This window comes from Pelecanus crispus, chromosome 10 (genome assembly GCF_030463565.1).
Source record: "Pelecanus crispus isolate bPelCri1 chromosome 10, bPelCri1.pri, whole genome shotgun sequence".
In the NCBI taxonomy this organism is placed as follows: Eukaryota; Metazoa; Chordata; class Aves; order Pelecaniformes; family Pelecanidae; genus Pelecanus; species Pelecanus crispus.
This window is the reverse complement of record NC_134652.1, coordinates 8,669,324-8,690,803: the sequence shown is the minus strand read 5'-3', so window position 1 is coordinate 8,690,803 and position 21,480 is coordinate 8,669,324. Positions and strand designations below refer to the sequence as shown.

General features: G+C 39.8%; 1 protein-coding gene across 1 annotated transcript in view; it reads right to left on the bottom strand.

The window, feature by feature from the left end:
* Positions 1-21,480, bottom strand: part of SHTN1 (shootin 1) — a 58,646-nt gene that overhangs the window by 25,863 nt on the left and 11,303 nt on the right. Inside the window, exons 3-7 of the mRNA XM_075717740.1 lie at positions 20,441-20,535; positions 18,111-18,279; positions 14,739-14,836; positions 13,685-13,766; positions 11,524-11,618 (exon numbers count right to left, since the gene is read on the bottom strand). Coding sequence (XP_075573855.1) covers positions 11,524-11,618; positions 13,685-13,766; positions 14,739-14,836; positions 18,111-18,279; positions 20,441-20,527 — 531 coding nt within the window. The 5' untranslated portion in view covers positions 20,528-20,535. The remainder of the gene's footprint in view (positions 1-11,523; positions 11,619-13,684; positions 13,767-14,738; positions 14,837-18,110; positions 18,280-20,440; positions 20,536-21,480) is intronic.

Sequence of the window (21,480 nt, the reverse complement as noted above, 5' to 3'; positions counted from 1 at the left end):
GGAAAAAAAAAATCAAATAGTCTAGAGACTTGACACCGAAAAAAAAATCACACATTTCTCTAGGCTTCACCTAAGAGGTGTGGAGGCTGTTAGCACATACAGTTTCCATAAGAGAGATCTGCTCCTTCCAGACAGTTTAGGAACTTGGGGAAAGAAAGATTGCTTCCTGTCAAAAAAAAATTCCTAGTAAATTTATTCTGCATCTTGACATCTCTTTCAGGTAGAGGGTTGCCCCCAGGCAACAGGGGCTTCCACTCTTGACAAAGCCAGCTGCGCCTATGCTTACAGCAGAAATAGGGACCGGGTCACGCTGAGGTTTCAGATGAGTGTGCACAGGTCAGCGAAGCATGCCGCTGATGGCAGGAGAACAGAGAACAGCCTGAGAATGCAGACATGCCCTCAGACTGTGAAAACACTGTTGTATAGCACAGCGAAAGCAAGAAGATATTTTAAGAATAAAGTATTAGAAATACAAAAGTTCCACGAGGTTTATTCACAAACCAAAATCTACAGATACAACATATGGTTTCTTCCCATCCCATGCTGCTGCAGTGCTATGTGATTTTTTTTTTTTTTTAATACAACTGGATTTTAAAGAAATATCAGCTGATGCAGATTCATGGCAAGCATCCACCCAGTGCTTTGCAGGGACACTTCAACTGAGTCTTCTTAGCAAGCAACTCTCTCTAGCTGTACATAGAGAGTGAGAAGCCTGCTGACCGTGCTGAACTTTTAACTCACAACGCAGCCTGCTTGACCCCGTGTGCCAAGAAGACTCAACTGATGCAGCCTTAATACTAATAAAACCTACAATGAACACTTCATTGGGCAAAGCTGTGCCATGGGGGTAGGCAATAAAGGACTGGAAGTATTCAATGAAGAGGAAACAATGAATACAGGCTCTAGTACTATACTTTGTTATAAAACAAACAAAAACAAATTTATGACAATACACAGGCCACTGTGGCATGGTACAAATGTGCACTGGACATCAGCTCCTTGTCCCAGAATTCTGCCAGTCAAACCAATTATGCTTGCATTACCTTACACTAGTAGGGCTGTGGCAAAAAGAATTCAAAGGCGAGAGAAGTTCAGAATCAAAGCTACCCACCCCAAGCCATAAAGGTTTGCCTTTGTATCACAACTCATCTGTTTGATTAACATTTTATCTTCTTAAAAGAAACAGCATCTTTTGAGACATCATACTTCAGAAAGGCTTCTAAATCACTGCTGAAGAACTCAATACTGTCTCAAAGCCTCCTGCTTTCCTGTTAAGTCAGTCAAAAGTTATTTAACCTTGACAGAAACAACATCTCTCTAGAAGCTACCTTTAGCAAACATTGTAGTACTGTGAACTTTCAAAGCAAAGTGGAAAACTTGGGTTTCATTTTTTTTTAATCTGAAAAACAGTTTGAGGTGATAATTCCAGATTTTTGTTCCCTGAGTTTCTGCCACTAAAACCAACAGAACAGAGTTGTTCCAGCCTGAGGGAGCAGAAAGCTGCCAAAACAAGAAGAAATCAAGTAGAGCAACTTGATTTCTTCAACTTGAGCAGATACTTCACTGAACGTAGAAAATTCGTATTCACTTTGTTTCATGCTCCTCTGCAACAAAATGAAAAAAAATCCTCTTGAAGAACTGGGTGAAAACCTTTTCATTCAGAAGTTTTCACATGAAGTCCTGCATTTTGAATTAGCTTTCTAAATTAATTTCATGACACGGCAAATATGTCCCTGCTTACAATATATGTCAAAGTGTCTTCTCCAGCACAAAAACATTGTTGCTCACAACTTAATGCTGCAATCAGATACATGGGAATCAATTTCTTATGGAGAGTCCCATCCATTTCAGAAGTTACTTACACACACGTCCTTGAAGTACCAGCATATTCCAAATGGAAGAGACAAAACTAGACAAGATGGTTGCAGCAGATAAAGCCGAAAAGAGAGCTAGTGATGAACTGATTGCAAGTTTTTGAGAGGTTGCTCTGTGTGTTTGACATGGGACAAAAAAGACCATTAGAGAATTAAATAGAAATTAATTCTAATTTAAAATTAAAACAATCAAGTCCTGCTTCAGCAGGGCAGAAACCTGACTGCCTGCGCAAGCCTGAATATTAATTAAAGTGACTGCTGAAAGGGCAAAACAGCTACTAACAGGATTATTTGGACTAGGTGGAATTTAAGCAATTGATGGATTAGTTCCGACTTTGCCACCTGCTAGACAATTATCTGCAGAGTATCCCAATCAGTGCTAGAAATGTAAGTGGATGCTGAAGGAATCTACTGAAACGATAACTGCAACTAAAGGCAGATCACAAAAGACAATAGTTTGTTTACACCTATCATTTTAATTTAAAAAATCTCTAAGTGTTGTGCAAACCAACTCGTATCTTTCCGCCCTGAGTTTAAAAACAGAAGCTCCCAAGTGCAGAAAATCTGGGACCTGGCCACTTTACATCAGCAGAGTTTGCACAAGAATTGGGAAGAGGGAAAGAGAAGGGGGTGAAATCCTGACAATAATAGAAGTTTCTCCCTTGACCTTAATGGGGCCACACCTCATTCTCAGACGCCTGCTCTAACCATTACCCTACAGAGCGTTCACTGCAGCTGTTTTTTGTTTACACCAGAGCTGAAAAAGGAATTCTTCCTCATTAAAAAAGTTAGAAAGCAACTCTGTTAGTGTCAAGTCCCTGGGAACTTCGATCCTCAGTCAAGTAGCGTTCAGGGTATAACTGGATGCTTTCCAACTAACTCCTCTACCAGGAGCAAAATGAGGCCAAAGGAAATGCTTTAACATCCATATGTTGCTACATTTCCTTCTATGCATCGTTTGGGTACTCACTATGTGCAATAACTTCTTTGTCTTAGCTACAGTTTGAAGGGGGTAGAATCTCTCAATACAGCAGCACTGTTATAATAAGGTAATCACTGGTTGCATAAAGCAAAATAAAAATCACTGACAAATGCTACCCACTATGAATAAAGTAACAAAAGGTACATAGCAAGGCAGAGTCAAACTTCAGAAGTCTCAAACAGAAAAGAGAAGATCAGTCAACTGAGCAGTTGGCTCTGATTTCAATCCTGGGCAGCACTGCTCCATCCCCTCCACATCCTAGTGAGAAATCATCCTTACGGAGTGGTAAACAACTCATTTACAGTTGTCATCACTTACAGGAGGTGATGTCTTTTGCATTATGTGTACCCTGGAGCCTTACAGGCTTGTGTTCAGACCTGAAATAAGTCCCAGGAGAGGTAGGGTCCGAGGTACTTGTATCTCCCCAAAAGAACAGGCTGTTTGAAGGATTTTATGTGATGGGGGGACAAAGAGATCTTGTCTGATTACAGCTTGACAATGCACTAAGTGGTTTGAAATTCAGGAAGAACTCAGTTTAAAATCCAGATGAGGATTTTAGTTCAATGGCTAATCAGGGGGGGGAAAAAAAAATATACTCTAACTTTGTAACTGCTTAACTGTACTGTATTATCAAAGATACCTGGGCTTGTGAGCTTCACTGCATATAAATATTACAGCAGGAAACAATGGCTAGTGGGTTTTTTTGATAGAGGAGTTGAGAAGCAGATGTATCTTATTAAAACACATTAAGAAATGCACCCATAGTTTGGACATTGACCTAGAAATGCTCTCTCTACACTCAGGCTCAATGGTGCGCATCAAGCAATGATATCAACCTCATATAAGTTACAAATCTCTTGTGGTTTAGTGGGTTCATAGGTGTCTGAAGTGCTGCTCAGGAAAAAAGCTACAACAAATAAATGGAATCTGCAGTTAGGACACAATCCAGAAAACTTACTTCAGCACAAGCTTAATTTTAAGTGCACGTGGCATTACTCTGATCTGAAAATTTTGTGTCTGGTGCTCATATTCTTCCCCGCCTGGGAACTGCTTCTATAGAAAGTAACTGTCGCATGATGTCAGACAGAAAGTTACCCAAACAGCACATATCAAGGGCAGGGAGGGCACAGGACGAGACTCTCTTTAACAAAAAAAACCCCACATGAAGTATGGAAAACCAGAGCAATGCATTTCTGGCAATGTGTTGTGACCTTCATAGACTTCTTCTTTCAGAGGAGCCAAAGACTAACCCTAGTTGGATTTTCAAACTGCCACAGAAAACTGAGCAACACGATCATGAAAACAGGCGTATGTACAGTAATGGGACAGCTGCAGTCACTCCCCACTCTCCAGACGATTGATAATATTTTATGGTTAATAGTTTTTGACCTGCATCAATTTTAGACCAATAAAGATACAATACAGTTGCTTTAGTTATTTAGCTAATTCCCAGACAACTTCTGAAGGGAGTATTTCTAAAGAGCTACAAGATGTAGCATTAGTAAGTTTTGTGGCTAAAGAGGTCTAATTTACTCAGAATGGGGGAACTGGAGTAGGTGAGTTAACCCTACCTCTTGTCCACCATTTGCTTCTCACCACAGAGGTGCCTGGAGCATGTATTCTGAGTGTGAGAAAACTGAATCCCCACCAGCACTGTGACTTCCTTAAAAACACACTATTATTTATTTTAATAGCCCGTTCTGTACAAAAGGGTTTGTCAAACCACAGCACTCATTCTTTGCTTACAAGGCATAACTGCCCAGGGCCCAAAATAAAGGGGGAAAAAAAATATCTCTATTGTTACTTATTTCTTTGTTTCCTACAGTTAACAGTTTTCTTTTCATCATGGTAGAAGTATAGTGATACCTTCTATAACACTCACAGTCTTACAGCATTTAGACACTATCTAATATATTCAGAAACAGATCACATGAAAAAGTAGGAAACCTCGTCACTTTTTTCCTCAACAGATTAATTGCCTGAACAAAAAAAAGAGAAGGGGGGGACGGGACGGGGACGGACGCAGAGAGAGAGACCAAAGAGTTTCCTAGAGCATACATCTGTTACTATTTCACGGGCCTGTTCTTGGGGAAAAGCTTGACGAAACATGTTAGTGTTGCATCACGTTTCAAGAGCGGTAACATTCAAGCTCAGGTAACCACTTACCACATCTCTTTAATTATTATTTTGTATCCGGAATGGTGTGGCCAGCAGGAGCAGGGAGGTGATTGTCCCCCTGTACTCGGCGCTGGTGAGGCTGCACCTCAAATACTGTGTTCAGTTTCAGGCCCCTCAATACAAGAAAGACATTGAGGTGCTGGAGCGTGTCCAGAGAAGGGCAACAGAGCTGGTGAAGGGTCTGGAGCTCAGGGCTGATGGGGAGCGGCTGAGGGAACTGGGGTTGTTCAGCCTGGAGAAGAGGAGGCTGAGGGGAGACCTTATCGCTCTCTACAACTGCCTGAAAGGAGGGTGTAGTGAGGTGGGTGTTGGTCTCTTCTCTCATGTAGTTAGCGATAGGATGAGAGGAAATGGGCTTAAGCTGCGCCATGGCAGGTTTAGACTGGATATCAGGAAAAATTTCTTCACTGAAAGGGTTGTCAAGCATTGGAACAGGCTGCCCAGGGAAGTGGTGGAGTCCCCATCCCTGGAGGTATCTAGAAGATGTGTAGGTGTGGTGCTTAGGGACATGGTTTAGTGGTGGACTTGGCAGTGTTAGGTTAACGGTTGGACTTCATGATCTTAAAGATCTTTTCCAGCCTAAACAATTCTATGATTATTTCCAGTTCAGTGAGCTGGACTGCAAATTAATTATCTTCAGATACCAGTTTCTGTTGAACTATCCTTGGTAATGCACAGAGTGTGGTACTTATAAGCACAGAGCTGCTCCATGAGTGCTGGTTTTGTGGTATCCACTCACAGATGTACCACATTAATGCAAAAGTCCTCACAAATTAATCCAAAAGGTCACAAATGCATCTGACGAAGAGTTCTTTGGGAGCTCAGGTCATCAAGATAACCAAATCCATTGCACACAACCTCATGAGTAGTGCAGACATCTGTTAAGAGTGACAAAAATTTTTCCTAAATCTTATAAAATGATAGCAACCTTTTATTTTGCAGTAAGGGAAGATTCAGTCCCATATTAAGTAATGTCAGCTGTGCACTGGCCCAGGTACGGGATGGCGGCATTTTGAGGTAAACAAATTAAATGCAAACATGTTGTTGTGTAATAGTTACTCAGAAACACAGACATAGGTATAGTATGCTGTTTTAATGCATGTGTAAGTATTGAGAATTAGGGGGAAGTCAAGATGAATGATGCACATTACAGATTCGCTTTTTTTTTTTTTAATCCACCTGGATCACAGTTCCTTTGAACGCAGCCTTTCAACCGCTCAAACTGCAAACTATTTCACAGATAACCATAAACATTTGGGAAACTCTTTATTTTTTTCCAGTTGTGTGTTTTGAGAAAAAGCCTATGCTAGCCTCAAAAGTGAGAGGAACCCCAACAAACGTGCTCAGCATTTGACACTTCATTTCTATTTATCTAAGGTACAGAGGGCAGAAAACAACAGCTCAGTGCTAACTTTGAGAGCACACTGCCTCTTCGCCAGGAGGCTTCCAGAGTAACTTTAGGTGCAGGGGTTGTCTCCATGCCAGCACACACGACAGTAATAAACTGCTCACTTTACAAAATATTGTTGCAAGGCAGGATGTATGCTTAATAAACCATTTATGCCAGATTATTTTGTTAAACTCCTGGGATTTTTACATCGCTAAGACTTTCAATTTACTTCTCTCATTGTGTTCCTCCCCTTTTGGCTTGCTTTGGCTGTATGTATTGTATTTTGCTCATCTTTGTGGAAGAGTGCTTTTCAGGGCTAGCCTCTATATTATTGCAATGGCCTTCAAGATACTCTCTGCCTTCCTTTGTTTTCTTATAAACTGCTCCACAAAGAGCTGAGAGATCTTAGTGTCTCTTAAAACATGACACTAGAATTCTGGTTAAGCTTGCCAAGATTCCTGTGTTAACAACCCCTGTTTTATTCAGGTAGGTACAGATTTTTCCATGCCCCCACCCCTTACACACTCTATTTATTTAGTTCTTTTATGCAGATTCCTGTACCTTTCACAATGGATTGTGATTCACTTCAAACCCTTTTTCTTTTTCCTTCCCCCTCTCCACACCACGGCTGACAATATTTACTCAGTTTCTTTAGAACCTCTAAAGAGCATGAATTCTAATGTTTGAAGTTGGATCATTTTTGATTAATTAAATATATATTATGGTGGTGCCAGCAGCATGACTATAATTAAAGCTGTATTGGATTTTTTTTTTTAATCAAAAGCTCTGATTTTCAAGTGTTCGCTCACTCCTATACGTACGTGCTTGCTCCCTCCCTCTCTTGCTCCTTCTCTTTCCTCTGCCCCATCTGTGTTCGCTTCTGCACACACGCTCACCCACCCATTCTCTCTCACACCTGCACTCCCAATTGCTCACGTTCTGTGGCATATCCTCCTCGCTTGTCAGAAGGGCAGAACGCAAAGAGCATCCCTTCAAAAGCAGCCCGTGCCAGTCGCTCATCTGGTCTCCTCCCATCAGAGCTGCAACGCAACACCAGGAGGGCAAAGCTACAAGATGAAGCCATGCTATGGAGAAAGGGGTTCATCTGAATACATGGGCCAACTCCCCCCGTCAAGGCAAGCTTCAGATACCTCAGCCCCTTAGAAAGACAACGTGCCCACCACCAAACAAGCCCCTCCACAGGCAGTAAATCCATATTTCAGTGAGCTAAAAGACACATCTAGGCTGTTTGAGAGGTCATAAACAATAATACGAAACACTAAGATGTGCCACTCTAAAGTCTACGCCATGGTGCTGCAGTGATACCCATGTTACTCAGAGCCTACTTCCTTTCTCAAAGTGCTCTAGACAAGTCAAGCACAAAGCACTGAATAAACGGTGTTGCCCTCTACTCAAACGCACTCCTTGTCTCAACACTGCACAGCTTATCACAACCAACCGTTGTGGCTTCTGCAAAACTCAAGCAAAAATCCAGCAAGTTTTTTGTTTTTTCAAGAAACACTTTATAGGGACAGAGAAAACATGTGGCTGATGAAAGAAAGAGAAAGCAGAAAATCCCTGTACATCCTTAGCGTAATCCAAACAGCTCCTGTAAGCACATCCTAGAAACCTCATCTCTCAAAACACAGCTGTGACCTTGAGGCATGATCCATGCGAGAGGACGCTCATACAACCTCACCCAAGCATACAGCATTGCTGTTGTGGATGCAGTTGTGGGCCAGAGCCTGTGTCTCTAAAGTCTCAGGTCACTCAAGGGACACCATCAGTGTGAAACTGGGCCAATGATAACAGATTTTTAAAGTAATTTGAAATGCTACTAGTTCCCCAAACACAAATGAGCAATGCCTTTGTCATCACATGCTCCTGCATTTTAAAAAACTTTCTAAAAATCCTTCTGAATAGCATGATACAAAATGAAGAGAAGTAGGTACACAAAGGAAAGACTAATGCAGGCCTGAAGCTCACTGTTGTAATGACTCCATTTTGGACTGGAGAACTTCATGGAATGAAAAGGCTCATCTAAAGAGCTACATTGTCAATCGGCAGCAACAGGGGCCCATATTTTTGGAAAAGACAACAGCTGAATAATGACAAAAAACAAGCAGAAAGTACTTGTTTGCAAAAAATCAGCATTTCTTTGGCAGTGTACTTAATAGCTTGCCTGTCAGCTTGTTATTCAAATACAAAAAGTACTTTAAATATCCTCTTTCAAAATGTATAGCTGCCTGAATATTACAGTTATGAATCTAAACAGAAGCAACATTCTGGGCCCAGAGTATCAAATAATACTCTTTTATGATGTGAAAACCAGCTTAACTACACATTTATAAATTACTCATTTCTAAGAGATGCAAGACCTTTACATACAATCTTCTGTTGTCAGATAATGAATAGAAGCACATAATTGTTCTGTACTTTAGAAGATAAAGCAAAGCAACAGTATGAGATGTAAGATAGATACTGTAATAATGCATGCTAAAAGAACACGCTTAACATTCTTAGAAATTTGTTTTCTGAAAAAATCTGTCCTGCAGATATTACAGCCAAACACAGCTAATAAAAAAATAATGCCTGTACTGTCTCAGGAGGTTTGAAAAAAAAAAGTGCATTATTAATACAGCTATCATAAAAGTATGGGTAATGAACAAAGCCAGGTATCCTAAAATTTAAAAATAGTTGCAAGAAGGTAACATTTTATAGCACATACTGGTAACAGTCTTGAAAAAATCCAGATGAATACTTAATAAACATAGGTATTATTTTGTTTAAAAACTTTTGGTTGCTAATAAATGCCTCTATGTTTAATAAATTTGAATGGAATTTGCAGATCTCACTTTTATTTCTGAAAAACCACAGTGAACCTTTGATCAAAATGTAAATAGCCCAACAGCACTGAAGCCATGGCAAAAGGAGGTGTCCAGTTCTTCTCAGCAGAGGAATTTGGGCTCAATCCCAGAAAGCTCTGTAAAAGCGGGGTTTGGAAGAGGCTGCAAGTGCAGTCTCTGATTTCAGAAATCACTCCTCAAGTGATTTCTCTCCCACATCTCTTGACTCTAACAGCATGCTGAAAAGTCCGTCTCTACACTTAAAATTTGGGAGTTAACAGGACATTTTAATAATTGGTAAATAATATTCATTTCTATCGCATCTTATTCCTTTGGGGGGAAAATGTGTCAGCTGCTTTACCTTTGCCTGAAGTACAGTTACGTTTTCAACACGTGGCAGAGATACTGACAACAATAGGCAGGAGACTGCAGGTACGTATATATATACATACAAGCTATATAAATTTAAATTTACTTCAATTACAAGTTGACTCATCGAATGATTAAAGCTTCAGTAGTGGAACTGATAAGCAGGAGTTTATCTAAAGCTAGGTTATACCATATACCTGTATGAATGAAAAAGGATCTACCAAAGCTTAATACACTTGAACTTGCAAATACTTTCCTCCTTTAGGGTGAGCACCCAACCCTGTTACCTAAATGCAGATTTTCCTGTTGACAGAAAGAGAAATTGATCTGTACCTAGAAGTTAGTAGGTTTCTGCCAAGTTAGCTCCTTCAAGGGGTTTCCCAAAGGGTTAACAGGGTGACCTTGCAAAGGAAAGAGCAGGAAAGAGTGGCAGAAGGTGGAACGAGGAGAAAGAGAACCAGTACCCTTGGACCAGGTGCCCTGAAGGTCTCCAACCTTTGTACACGGCACAGAGAGCACGTTCTCAGACACGAGAGCGTGAGTGCAAGCAACATCTGGGTCTACTTCCTCACCCCAGCTTCCAGATTTTCAAATTTGTTTACAGTTTCTCTCAAACCCCTCTCAAATTGTTTCATTTAAAACGTTGCTACATGGTTCTGTTCATATCCAAAACACTCAAATACCCAGCAAAACCCCACAAGATTAACAGAACACAGTAAGCATATTCACTGTTTTCTATACAGGTTCAAAACGTATATATGTCCTTGCTTACAATCACTGACTGAATGCAGTTAGATGCACAGGAGTTATAAAATACATTTGTTTTTTTAAATTTTTTGAGAGAGAGAGAAACAGCAGCAGCAAAGACAAAAAGCAAAAGAGCTGTCTATTCAGACAAAGCTGACTTCCTGAAGACTAAACATCTGCTTGCTGGCAGCCATGGTTTCAAAATCTAAAATACACTTCACATCAGATGTTTCCCTTATTTACAGTATTTCAGTACTGATGACTCATGTAATTTTGATATATATTGGTTTTCTTTAAAGCTGACCTCCATGAAAAATGATTACTTAGGAAGCCCAACTTATAATAAAGAAAATATTGAGGCATGGCTTGGGATAGAAAAGCTTGAAAATATAACCCAAGTGCAGAGCTCTCAAAATCCAGAGTGCAAACAGAAAAAGCACATGAGAGAAAAAACAAAACAAAAATAAACTCATGATTTTATAGGGCTTTGGTCTATCAACAGAATGAAAGAGTTTGTCAGCATTTTCTCAGGCAAACATTGCCAGTCACAAGCCATCAGAGCAACCACCATCCACTCCATAATGCTACCCAGTAACTCATTTTCCTCTTTGGGACTTTATACCTTTTCTAGAAAATGGAAACAATTTTTTTTCCGCTTGAATCCTCCCTGCAGTAGTTATTCGAAAGGCATATGTTAAATAGCAGCCAAACTTGCACAAAGCTCAACTAAGATTGTATTTTGCAACACTTTTTTTCTGAGTTCACAGATTTTTTTCAGGAAAAACACAGTGCTTCAAATTAATCACTACAAAGGCAGCTAATCCTTCCTAGATCCAACCACTACATATACCACATTGAAATGTTGTGGCTGACTAAGCCCATTATAAATTTAAAGCCTCGCTTTAGAAGGGGAAAGAGGTAAGACTGCATGGATAATTCTGAAGTGCTTTATAAATGCTGTTGAAATAGTAAACCCATTTTACGGATGAAGTACAGATGTTAGCTAAGTAGTATGTGGATATTGAAAGACATCTTTTGTACGAGAGCTGGGAATTGAAATCAAGTCATCTAAGCCGGTAGTTTTTGCCCAGTTGCAATGTCTTCATTTTACAAGATCCCTTTTTCTTGATTACTCACCTCTTGTGCAAATGACTCTGCTTTCTTCCGCAGGTTCTTTTCCAGTTCAAAGTTTACATGAAGCTCTTCGTATTCCTCTACTGCCAGCACAGACACTGTTTATAAGAATAAAACAAGATCAAAAGTAAAAGTGGAATGGATCAAAGTAAGAAGAAAGTACTGACTGATTTACCCAGATAAGCTGTTATTCCCCAGTACCATGAATCCTTGAATGAAGATGTAACCTACTTTTACATTTCCATATACAGTCCGCTTTGCAATAGTTGTCCTCTTTGCTCTAAACCTCGCTATATATATGTACAATTACTGATTTTCTGAATAGAGTAATACTCCTCCTGCCCAGACTCAAAATCTCCAGTAACAGGCATCATGTAGCACAGATCATATTTTGCCTCTTTGGGTGTAAGCTACCAAAGCTGCAAGAGAGCCTTGCTGAATCTACCAAAGATTACTACGTTATTTTGGAGGCACCTGTATTTGCCTATCTGGTTTGAGTGGGGGTTGATGTGTCCCTTTACAATGGAGATTTAAAGAAGCCTCAAGAAGAAAGCAGCGCAATTTTGTGTTGCCTGTATTTAAATTGTGTTCACAAAAGCGAGGCTCGTATGGGTGGCTAAAGCGAACCATGGGGCATGCTTCCCCAAACCATTCTGAACAGGCCTCAACTCAGGACAGCAAGCACCATTTAGAAGTACTCAAGTATCATTTATTCTTATGCTTGCATTCTCTTGATAAGCTTTAGCTCTTACTGGCTGACGACTAGTTGGCAGGGTGATGATACTGGATTTCTAACACTGTCGTACACAAATTTCTTGCTTTTTTGGAGACAAGCATAACAGTTTTTAAACCTACCTACAGTAAGCAGTACTTTAGACAGCAGAATACAAATCCCAGCCCACCCGATTCTCAAAACAATGTTAACTTAAAAAAAACCAACCAAACAAACAAAAAAACCCCAACAAACCACCCACACACTTAGAAAGATTTAAGATAAATTCAACAACTCTGACTGAAATGTATTGATTACACAGCTCCAAGACAGTGCCGCATAGACACAGAATATAGTAGGTACTGAACGGATACTTAGGTAGCTTGCTTTATGTTGCCTGTGCATAGCCTGGTATAACTCCTCCTTCCTGGAAAACAGGCAAATGTAAAACAAGGGGTTTTCTTTTTTCTAAGCATGATCAAAAGAAGAACATTTCAGAAACTTTTCATCTGCCACACTATCCCCTCAAAAGCTTCTTCAAGCTGATCTAATCAACCTATCTGAAGTTTGGTGTTTTAAGAGCCTTCAAGTACTGCCCGTCATAGGCTTAAGCAATGCAGAGACATGGAAGAGGTAAGAGATGAACACTTCATGGAAGCTTACAGGATATGCTCTACTGTAGCTTGGCCAGACCCCTTGTCTTCCACTTCAGGAAAATGTGAAACAGCCAACGAGACTTTTAACCAAACAATTTTTAATTTTACAAGGCTGAATAAGCAACAAGAGAAAAGGGTACAATAATCCAAGGCACTAAAATCTTTCCCCTCCCCTCTAAACTTCTTTTGGGTCAACTGTTTCTGACATGGAAGCACTTGCCTTCATCAAGCAAAAGCTTTCCTTTTCTGAGACGTATCTCTTTTTAGACTTTCCCTGCCCTGGTTTTACCTCTCATCTCTTTCCAGTAAAGTCCCTGCTTTCCTTCCATAACTTGGAAATCCTATTTACCTCATTCCCAGTACTCTTGCTTTTTCCTCACCACCCTCTGAACAAAAACACAAGTTGCTCCCAGGTCTCTAGATATTCAAAATTACTAGCTGTGTCCCAACTAAAAGGAAGGCTGACGTAATGATTTTGGAAAACAGGAGATTAAGGTTCAAACTCCATCTCTGTGAAGGACTGTCGTCTTGCCCTAGTTTGCCACTTGTGCCACAGAGCAGAAAGTTTTTTCTATTCTCACATTCAACCTGCTCTTTACCCTGTCACATTTTCCCGGAGTAGAGATAGTCTAGAATAGTCCATGTGTTTATGCAGTGCCTGCAGCAACGAGGCCAAGTGTCAGATCTGGACCACGGTTACTGTTCTGTAACCTGCTCTTTGTACCACAACATAAAAGCTCTGAAGCTTCTGCAAAGGATGTAGCAAACTGTTAGAGAACCTGCTGAGACCACACACCTCTGTTACATTTCTCCAACAGTTTTTGCTGCCTATTAACTTCTGTTGTCAAAACAGCCTTTTCTTCTTTCAATTTATTCACCTAGAAAAGTATAAAGAAGAAATCAACAATAAGAGTATTTTAGTTAGTGGCATAAGGCGTATAGCAAGACATAATGCAAGCAATATTTTGCTTTCAGTAATTCTGTTTCTTAGGTTTGCCTTGATCTTAGGGTTTCCAGTGGGATGGAAAGCATTTTTACCCCAACTTACAGACCCCATAACAGATGGCATTAAAGGGTTGTGAACTAATCCTTCACATGGGGCTCCCATAGCCCGTTTGCATGGCACATAGAAGTCACAGCTGCAAATATAACATCTTTGGAACCTTTCAGGATGAGCACTTGGTTGAAAAGTTACTAGCTTGCCCTTGACTGTTTGCATTTTAATATAGTCAGGCTGCTGTTTTGGTTTTTTTCCTGGGCTCTGTTTATTGTCCAAGAGCTGTCAGCTGTGTCTTTCTGAATCCAAGTGTTGCATAGACAGGAAGAGCCACTAAGTCCTGATTTGCATCAGTACATGGCTTATCCAGTTTTCAAGCAGGAATGAAACTCTGCTGGCTCAAAAAGCCAATTTGCTGGTCTAATTGCCATGACAGGGCACCGCCAATGGCTAAACTCAAGGATATGCTCAATGAAGTAGCACCAGTGATTAAACTGGACATTCTCCAAAAGTATTTCTTGCACATCCACAGGTTTAAGGAAATCCAAAAAAACTCTGCAGGCTGTGATGGGTGAGGGGCTGTCAGGAAGGGGAGATGAGAGTAGTAATATGGGCATTAGAACAGATCGTGAAAAGTCATGTGCCAGCAACAGTAGCAGACTGCATGCACTCTGACGTAGAAGGACCCTTCTAGGCATATGCCCTAAGTGCTCCATCATATGGGCAGGCTGGCAGGACTTGCGATTAGGTAGTATTCAATTAACTTCACAACTGAGTGTTTTTAGCAAAATTAGATACAAAAAGTACTGACTACACGCTAATGCGGTCTCGCCTTCCATGGTACAATACATACTTCTTCAATTACTTCTACAAGTTTGCACCTCAGGTTTTCCAGTTCAATGGTTAGGGTCTTCTTTTCCTCATGAACAGATATGATTTGATCTCGCAGCTCTATAGTTTGAGGAAGGAAATGAAAAATATATTTTATTCTTGGAAGAAAACAACAAAGGAAATGTCATAGCAATGCAAGTACAATAGAGTATGAAACACCTGAACTGCATACAAAGCATCAGTTGTATTCAAGGTACATCCTCAATAATTTAGGAACTTCGCATAAGTGTCAAGTAACAGATCTATAACTGGGCCACAGTTTCAGATTTACTCTATTGAGGTAAGCTGCCTTGTTCAGTACTGCTGTCTTTATTTGCATTCTGAATGATTCATTTCCTGCTACGACAGGGCCAATCCTGCCACCACAGAGTATCCTTAGTCCTACTCAGGAGACTGTCACATCACAGAGACTCTAGTACGGAGGTAGCAGAAAGCAATTTTTAATAGGCGTCCTTTAAAACAAATTAATGCACTTCAATTCTTTTTGGATCATGAGTTCTTGTCACAAGGGAAATAAACAAAACAACAGGCAGTTAATACTTGGGAGGTTTTCACTGAAGAAATTGTCCTGAACAGCTGCCAATTTATAGTCTTTGTAACATTATTGTGAACAGAGTCAGAATATAACCTTTACTGATGAAGAGCTAATGCTTGTAATTTTCCCCTCAGAATTTTTGTTCCTTAATTATCAAAATATGAAATAAATTAAATTCACAACAGAATAAAACATTTGATTATAATCACTTCTTAACAGGAGATCAGTTTGCATACATAATATATCAAGGTTTAGGTTAACATAACACCACAAAAATATAAATTTATTGATATATATTAGCTTTCAGTAAGTGCTCTCATTCCCCACCTGCTTCCAGTATTTCATAGCACTGCTGTTCGTTGAATACCAGCCACAAGTTGAGAAAATTGTTGCTAATCAATCGCAGATGATGATGACATGCTGGATGTCATTCTGTTTGGTCTCACATCTTGAAAACGTTGATTCTACCCCAGCCCCCACCCCTCCCAATTCAGGAGCCTCAGATTTATTTTTCTCCAAATTAAAGGCACACACATTCTAAAGTAAACAAAAAGACCTGTTTTCCCAGAAGATTCTTGAACCAAATTGTCTGTTTTATGGATTTGTGCTTTCCAGTGAAATTAATGGGGAAAAAAGTATCACTGAAATTTATGGTAACTGGATTAAGTCAGGTCTTACGATCGTATATCAACCTCATTATCCAGAGAAGAAAGCATATCCATATACCTAAATCTTTATAAATGTGTACAAGAAATGTTTCTTTTCAGATACAGGGTGTGCACTAAGCTACTTGACCAACACAGTTGAGTTTTCAGTTCTTGTTATAGCCAAAAGGACAGCTAAAAAGAAAACCCAAAACCTAGAAATGAATTTCAGGTACTGCTCTGAGACCACTCGACACTTCCATTAGGAACTACAGCTTTACTATCACCTTTCCCTAATGTAGGAGATACCTTCCTCTTATTTTGCTATCTGAGAGACAAAATTTTATCCCTTTAATAAACGAGAGGGTGTTAATCAAAGAGCCTCAGACTGTACTGCCTTATTTGTATATCCTTACAGAAAAGTGGTGGGAGGGAAGGAATCATTCCAAGAAACATCCAATATTTTGTTGAATGGTGAGAAGGCTAAAAGACTTCCAAGATCCCCAACACAAAACACAAATGTTTGGGATCATAAACATGCACAGAAGATCAGATTTCACCTTGGGCAACACCACAAGGAATTAAGGGGAGTCTTGCAAACACCTCTTTCATTGCATATGGTCTTTCACTTAGCAGGTAAACCAAGATGTAACTTCAGATTTTCCCCTTAAGACAAACACCATGCAGCTTGGCTTAGGCTAGGGACACAGCCCTGATTCTGCCTTTTGGTCCATGTCGCCAGATCACTCTGCTACCATACACACACACACACACTTCTCTCCCGGCACAGGGATGGAATATCTTCTCCTATAGCAAAAGGGATGCCAGTGCTTTTAAAAATACTCAGCACTTGTAAAAGCAAGGTCATTAACATTTAATAATAAGGCCAGAGAGAGGAGCAGAAGCCAGGAGTTCTAAATCCTTTACAACATGCCACATTTCGTTCTTTAATGAATTCTTTGTCAAGACAGAAAGCATATGCATCAGAGCCTTTCTAAAATATTTCTCTAACTTGACCCTGCCAGCCTCCTAACCATGTTCTCCTCTGATCTACAGCCAGAGTCTTTGCTCTCTTTAAATGTATCCTTGACATCTTTCTCCAATAAAAGACAGGAGGAACTACAGAGCCTTATTTCCAATTCAGATGGGTTGCATGGTGTGCATCACACTGTTCTCTGCCTCTTCTCCTACATCTATAGGATGGAAAACTGCTTATTATAGAAGGGTACTATGACATTTTATTTCTTGGGTTGGATTTTTTTAAAGCATTTTTACAACACTTGTTCTTTTTTCTCAGTGATACTTTGTACCACTTCATTGAGGCTGCTGCATTCAAACAGAAAACAATTAACAAGGTCAGGCTGAAAGTTCAGGACAGCTGTACTTAGACATCATTTGCTATTGTAACTTACTATCAGAAAAAACTGAAAGCTTTTTTTTAAAAAGTGAACCACTTAATCTCTCTCTCTGTCACCAAATGCAGAATGTGGGCATTCCCCTTTTTTGGAATGCATACAGAATCACAATGACTTCATCACAGACGACAAAGGAAGGCAGATTTTACATTACAGAAATACGAACTGCCTCTCAAAAAAGAACCAGAAATTTCTTAAAAAAGCACATATTTCTCTTATTAATGTATATCCACATTCCCAAGCTTTGCTGTTTTACCCAGTACAACAGTCCCTTTTTAAGGTGCTGTTTGGTAATAGCTCTGGAATATGAATGAAGTTTGCGCATACAAAGGTACCTAATGGAAATAGAAACGGAGAGTCCTGCTTACAAGCTTTGAAATAGTGACATTGCAGTTGAAGTAATACCAAGGTGACCTTGTCCTTCTGCTTAACTTTTACTTTGTTAAGGATCTGAGGAAATATTTCTTTTACCGACTCAGTGACACTGAATTCTCTTAGCTGTGCAGATCTCATTTTCCTATTGCATTGTAACCTACTTTGCAGGCTGTATATACACCATATACATTACACAGCATCACTACAAGCCTACCACATTCTTACAGTCTTTCCTGGAAATCCTTTGATGACCACTCTCAGAAGCATGACTCGAAGCCAGACGGATCTCTGGTCCAAACCAATACTGCCATTCTTTAGACAACTTTTGCATTGTATGATGGTGTAGGCTCAGCAACAACACTCACCTTTTATTTGCTGCTGACAATGCATAGAATTGCATGATCCAGAGTTAGCTTCTGTATCTGTGGATGAATCATCTTCATCAATGTTAATCTCTTCAGTGATAATTTCTGGGCCCAGTTTTGCCATATAAAGCATACTAATTCTTTTCAAGGTCTTATTTTCTTTGTTCAGCTGAAAGTTGAGAAGCACAAACAGTAAGAAGCTAGTTAGTCTTTTTTTTTCTTGCACAGCAGCTTAAAAAGTCAACTGTTTTTTTTTTCTCCCTTATTAAAAGATCTATCAAACAAAGAAGACAAAGTGACAGCAGATTAAATACTCCAACATTAACATGGTCTGAAGATGGGAAGCTTGTCCTCCTTCTCCTCTGAGGAGGCTTCAATTCAACATGATGCTTCATCCATGCCCTTCTTTCCTCTCTGGTACTTCTGACGAATAAATACCCTGTGTAGGTTTAAATCAAATCAAATCACCTATCAAGCTTACTTAATGCTACACATTCTTGGTGATAGCTGCTTCAGCTCCCTACCCTTAAGCATGTACCAGCATTAAGAGGAGCCCTAACTGGATGACCTGAAGAAGGGCCTGTGTTCCTGAAATCTCATCTGGTTTTGCCAGCTTTATCAATTGGTCAAATAAAAACTCTTACCTCCTCCTATGCCCTTATTTTGCTTATAAAGTACAAACACCACAACTACTATACTCCCAGTCATGGCAGAGTTACCTCAAAATTCTTTTGAATTATTTTAAATTCTCAGGAATTATTACTGTAGAGTCAATATACGTAAGATGAAAGCCGTATCATAAACCAATCCTTTATGGGTCAAACCACAAGTCAGAAATCACTCTGGGTTGGATGCTTAAACACATGCCTGGTTGGTGGATGGTACAGAAGAGGTTCTGTAATGCCTCTCTGTCTTGACCAAGGTGCCAGGAAAAAGTGAACAACAGGGATTGCTGCAAATGTTTCACTCCTACCATTTCTTTCACTGTGCTGCATCTAGATACCCCATGCCAGCAGCTCTCAGCAAGCTCAGCACAGTCTCAGTGCTATTCAGGCATATGCTGGGGTGACTGCCCACCCACCAGCCAAGTACTCCCTGCATTCAGGTCTAAGAATGAGGCTCAATTTTCTACTAATGATGTATAACATGTTGAAGTCAACATGCACTTCAGAAGTCCAATATTTACCTTGAAATAAAACATACACTGAACAGTTAGGCTGACCCTGAAGTTTTACCTAAGCAAACATCTTTGATCCCCCCTTCCCTCAGCCCCCCAACTACAGGAGATTTACTCAAGAACTTCTTCATCTCATTCCCAAAGAATGAAACTGAGCAAGAGGGAAGGGTGATGTAAGGAACCTTATTTAGTCAGCTCACAGCAACAAATAAATCAGCTTTGGCAAAGCAGCCCCATGGGGTAAAGCTAATCTTTGAACTGCCCCTGTACGTGCATTACAGGAAAAGTGCAAAGAAGAAGAAAAGTTGCATAAATACGTTCATTTTCTTACTTATATGCTGATTGTCTATCTTATGAATTCTAATATAGTGTCATTATGCAAACAATTAAGTAAATACCTCCAGAAAGTACATTGCTAATGCATCTAAATTAAAGTGATTTCTTGCTGGTGTGATTTTTACCATATCTAAGGATGTACTTTGGGCAGGGGATGGGGAGGGGAAAAAAAAAAAAGAAAAGAAAAAAAAAAGGCAGTCAGCATTGCTAATGAAATTTGGTTCAAAATTGCTGTAATCCATTTTCTGATGAAGTGGCTCAGATGCATTTTACACAACCAAAAATATATAACAGAGAGATAAAAACATTCTTTAATAATAATGCACTTCTGATGAGATGGAATATAGAAAATTACACACTTGCTAAATTCATCAGACTAGACGCAATCAACAGAGCAGCAGAGGTCACCTTTCCCCTGCCCTCGCTTTGCTTTCATAAACAATCACTTGAAATGTAATGCAGTGGTTGACTTTTTCCATTTGATTTAGACACTGAAATGCTCATTATTGTTTTATATCTCACACAGGACAGTTCTAAAACTTGTTTTCCATTTAACCTAAATGCATATAAAAAACAGATATCAAGATGCTGGTCCATGACTTACTTTTCCAAAATACAAACTAAATTAAAACGGATATTTTTTTCTTTAAAGGAATTGTATTTTGCATCTCACATATGACTTATAGTTTTTGCCACTTCAAAACAACTTCACAGATCTGCAAGATTATATGAAAATATATATGGGACATCTATACAATCACAAGTTTAAAAAAAAAAAAGAAATCAGATGAAACAGAATCACCATAATTCTTCTCACCTTAGAAGCCAAAGCCTCAGCACTTTCACGGCACGTCTTCTCAATTTCAAGATGGTTCTGAATACAGTTTACTTCCTCAATAACCATGTGAGAAACTAGGGGAAAAGTTTAAAAATTAGCCAGTATTTTCCTGCATGACACATGCATTTGACACATGCATCCCATGATCAGAAATATTACATCTTTTTTTGTTACCTTTCTACGCAAGCACTTCAAATACAGGGAAGTAAGTACTTAGATAATCTCCATGGATGGGAACTGTTCAGAACATTGAATATCTGGTTCATTGCTTTAGGCAACTCTCTCAAGCTATCTCTGCAGCATTAGAGGGGGAACTGGAGAACTGAGCATAAGCTTATGGAAGTAGAAGGCCAGCAGGAGCCTCCCTGACCATCGTCATTCACCATCTTTATTTCATTGACACTTGAGGAATCAGAGTCAGACCACGAGGATTGTCCCTTCAGATTGCCATCATAATCCTCTTGGTATGGACGCCATTTTCAGAAGATTGGAACCTCGATGCTTTTAAACAGCAAGATTAACTCAGGTGTCTTACAAAGATTATTTTCACCTTCCGGTCTTCAGGTTTATATGGTATTTTAAGTATCATCACACTTGCTAAACACACTGTACAAGAAGAGCTGCAGGATGGACACATGGCACAGGCCTGGGGCAAGTTTACTAGGAAATGGAGAAAGGAGTTCAGTGACCAAAGCCTCCATATTTATAGTGCCTCCTACAGCACATATTCCACTGAAGTCAAATCATTAGCACAGCACAGTTCCTTCTTCCAGTTCTGCCCCATCAGCTTCAGCGCTAGCTGCAGCAGCTGGGATACACCCTGATGGATGCAATCCTGATGGAAACTCAACACTGCCTGCACTACCCGGTTTTTGACAACCTCAGATAGAATCATAGAATGCTTTAGGTTGGAAGGGACCTTGAGAGATCATCGAGCCCAACCCCCCTGCAGTAAGCAGGGATTGAACCCGTGAACTTGGTGTTATTAGCACCATGCTCTAACCAACTGAGCTAACCCG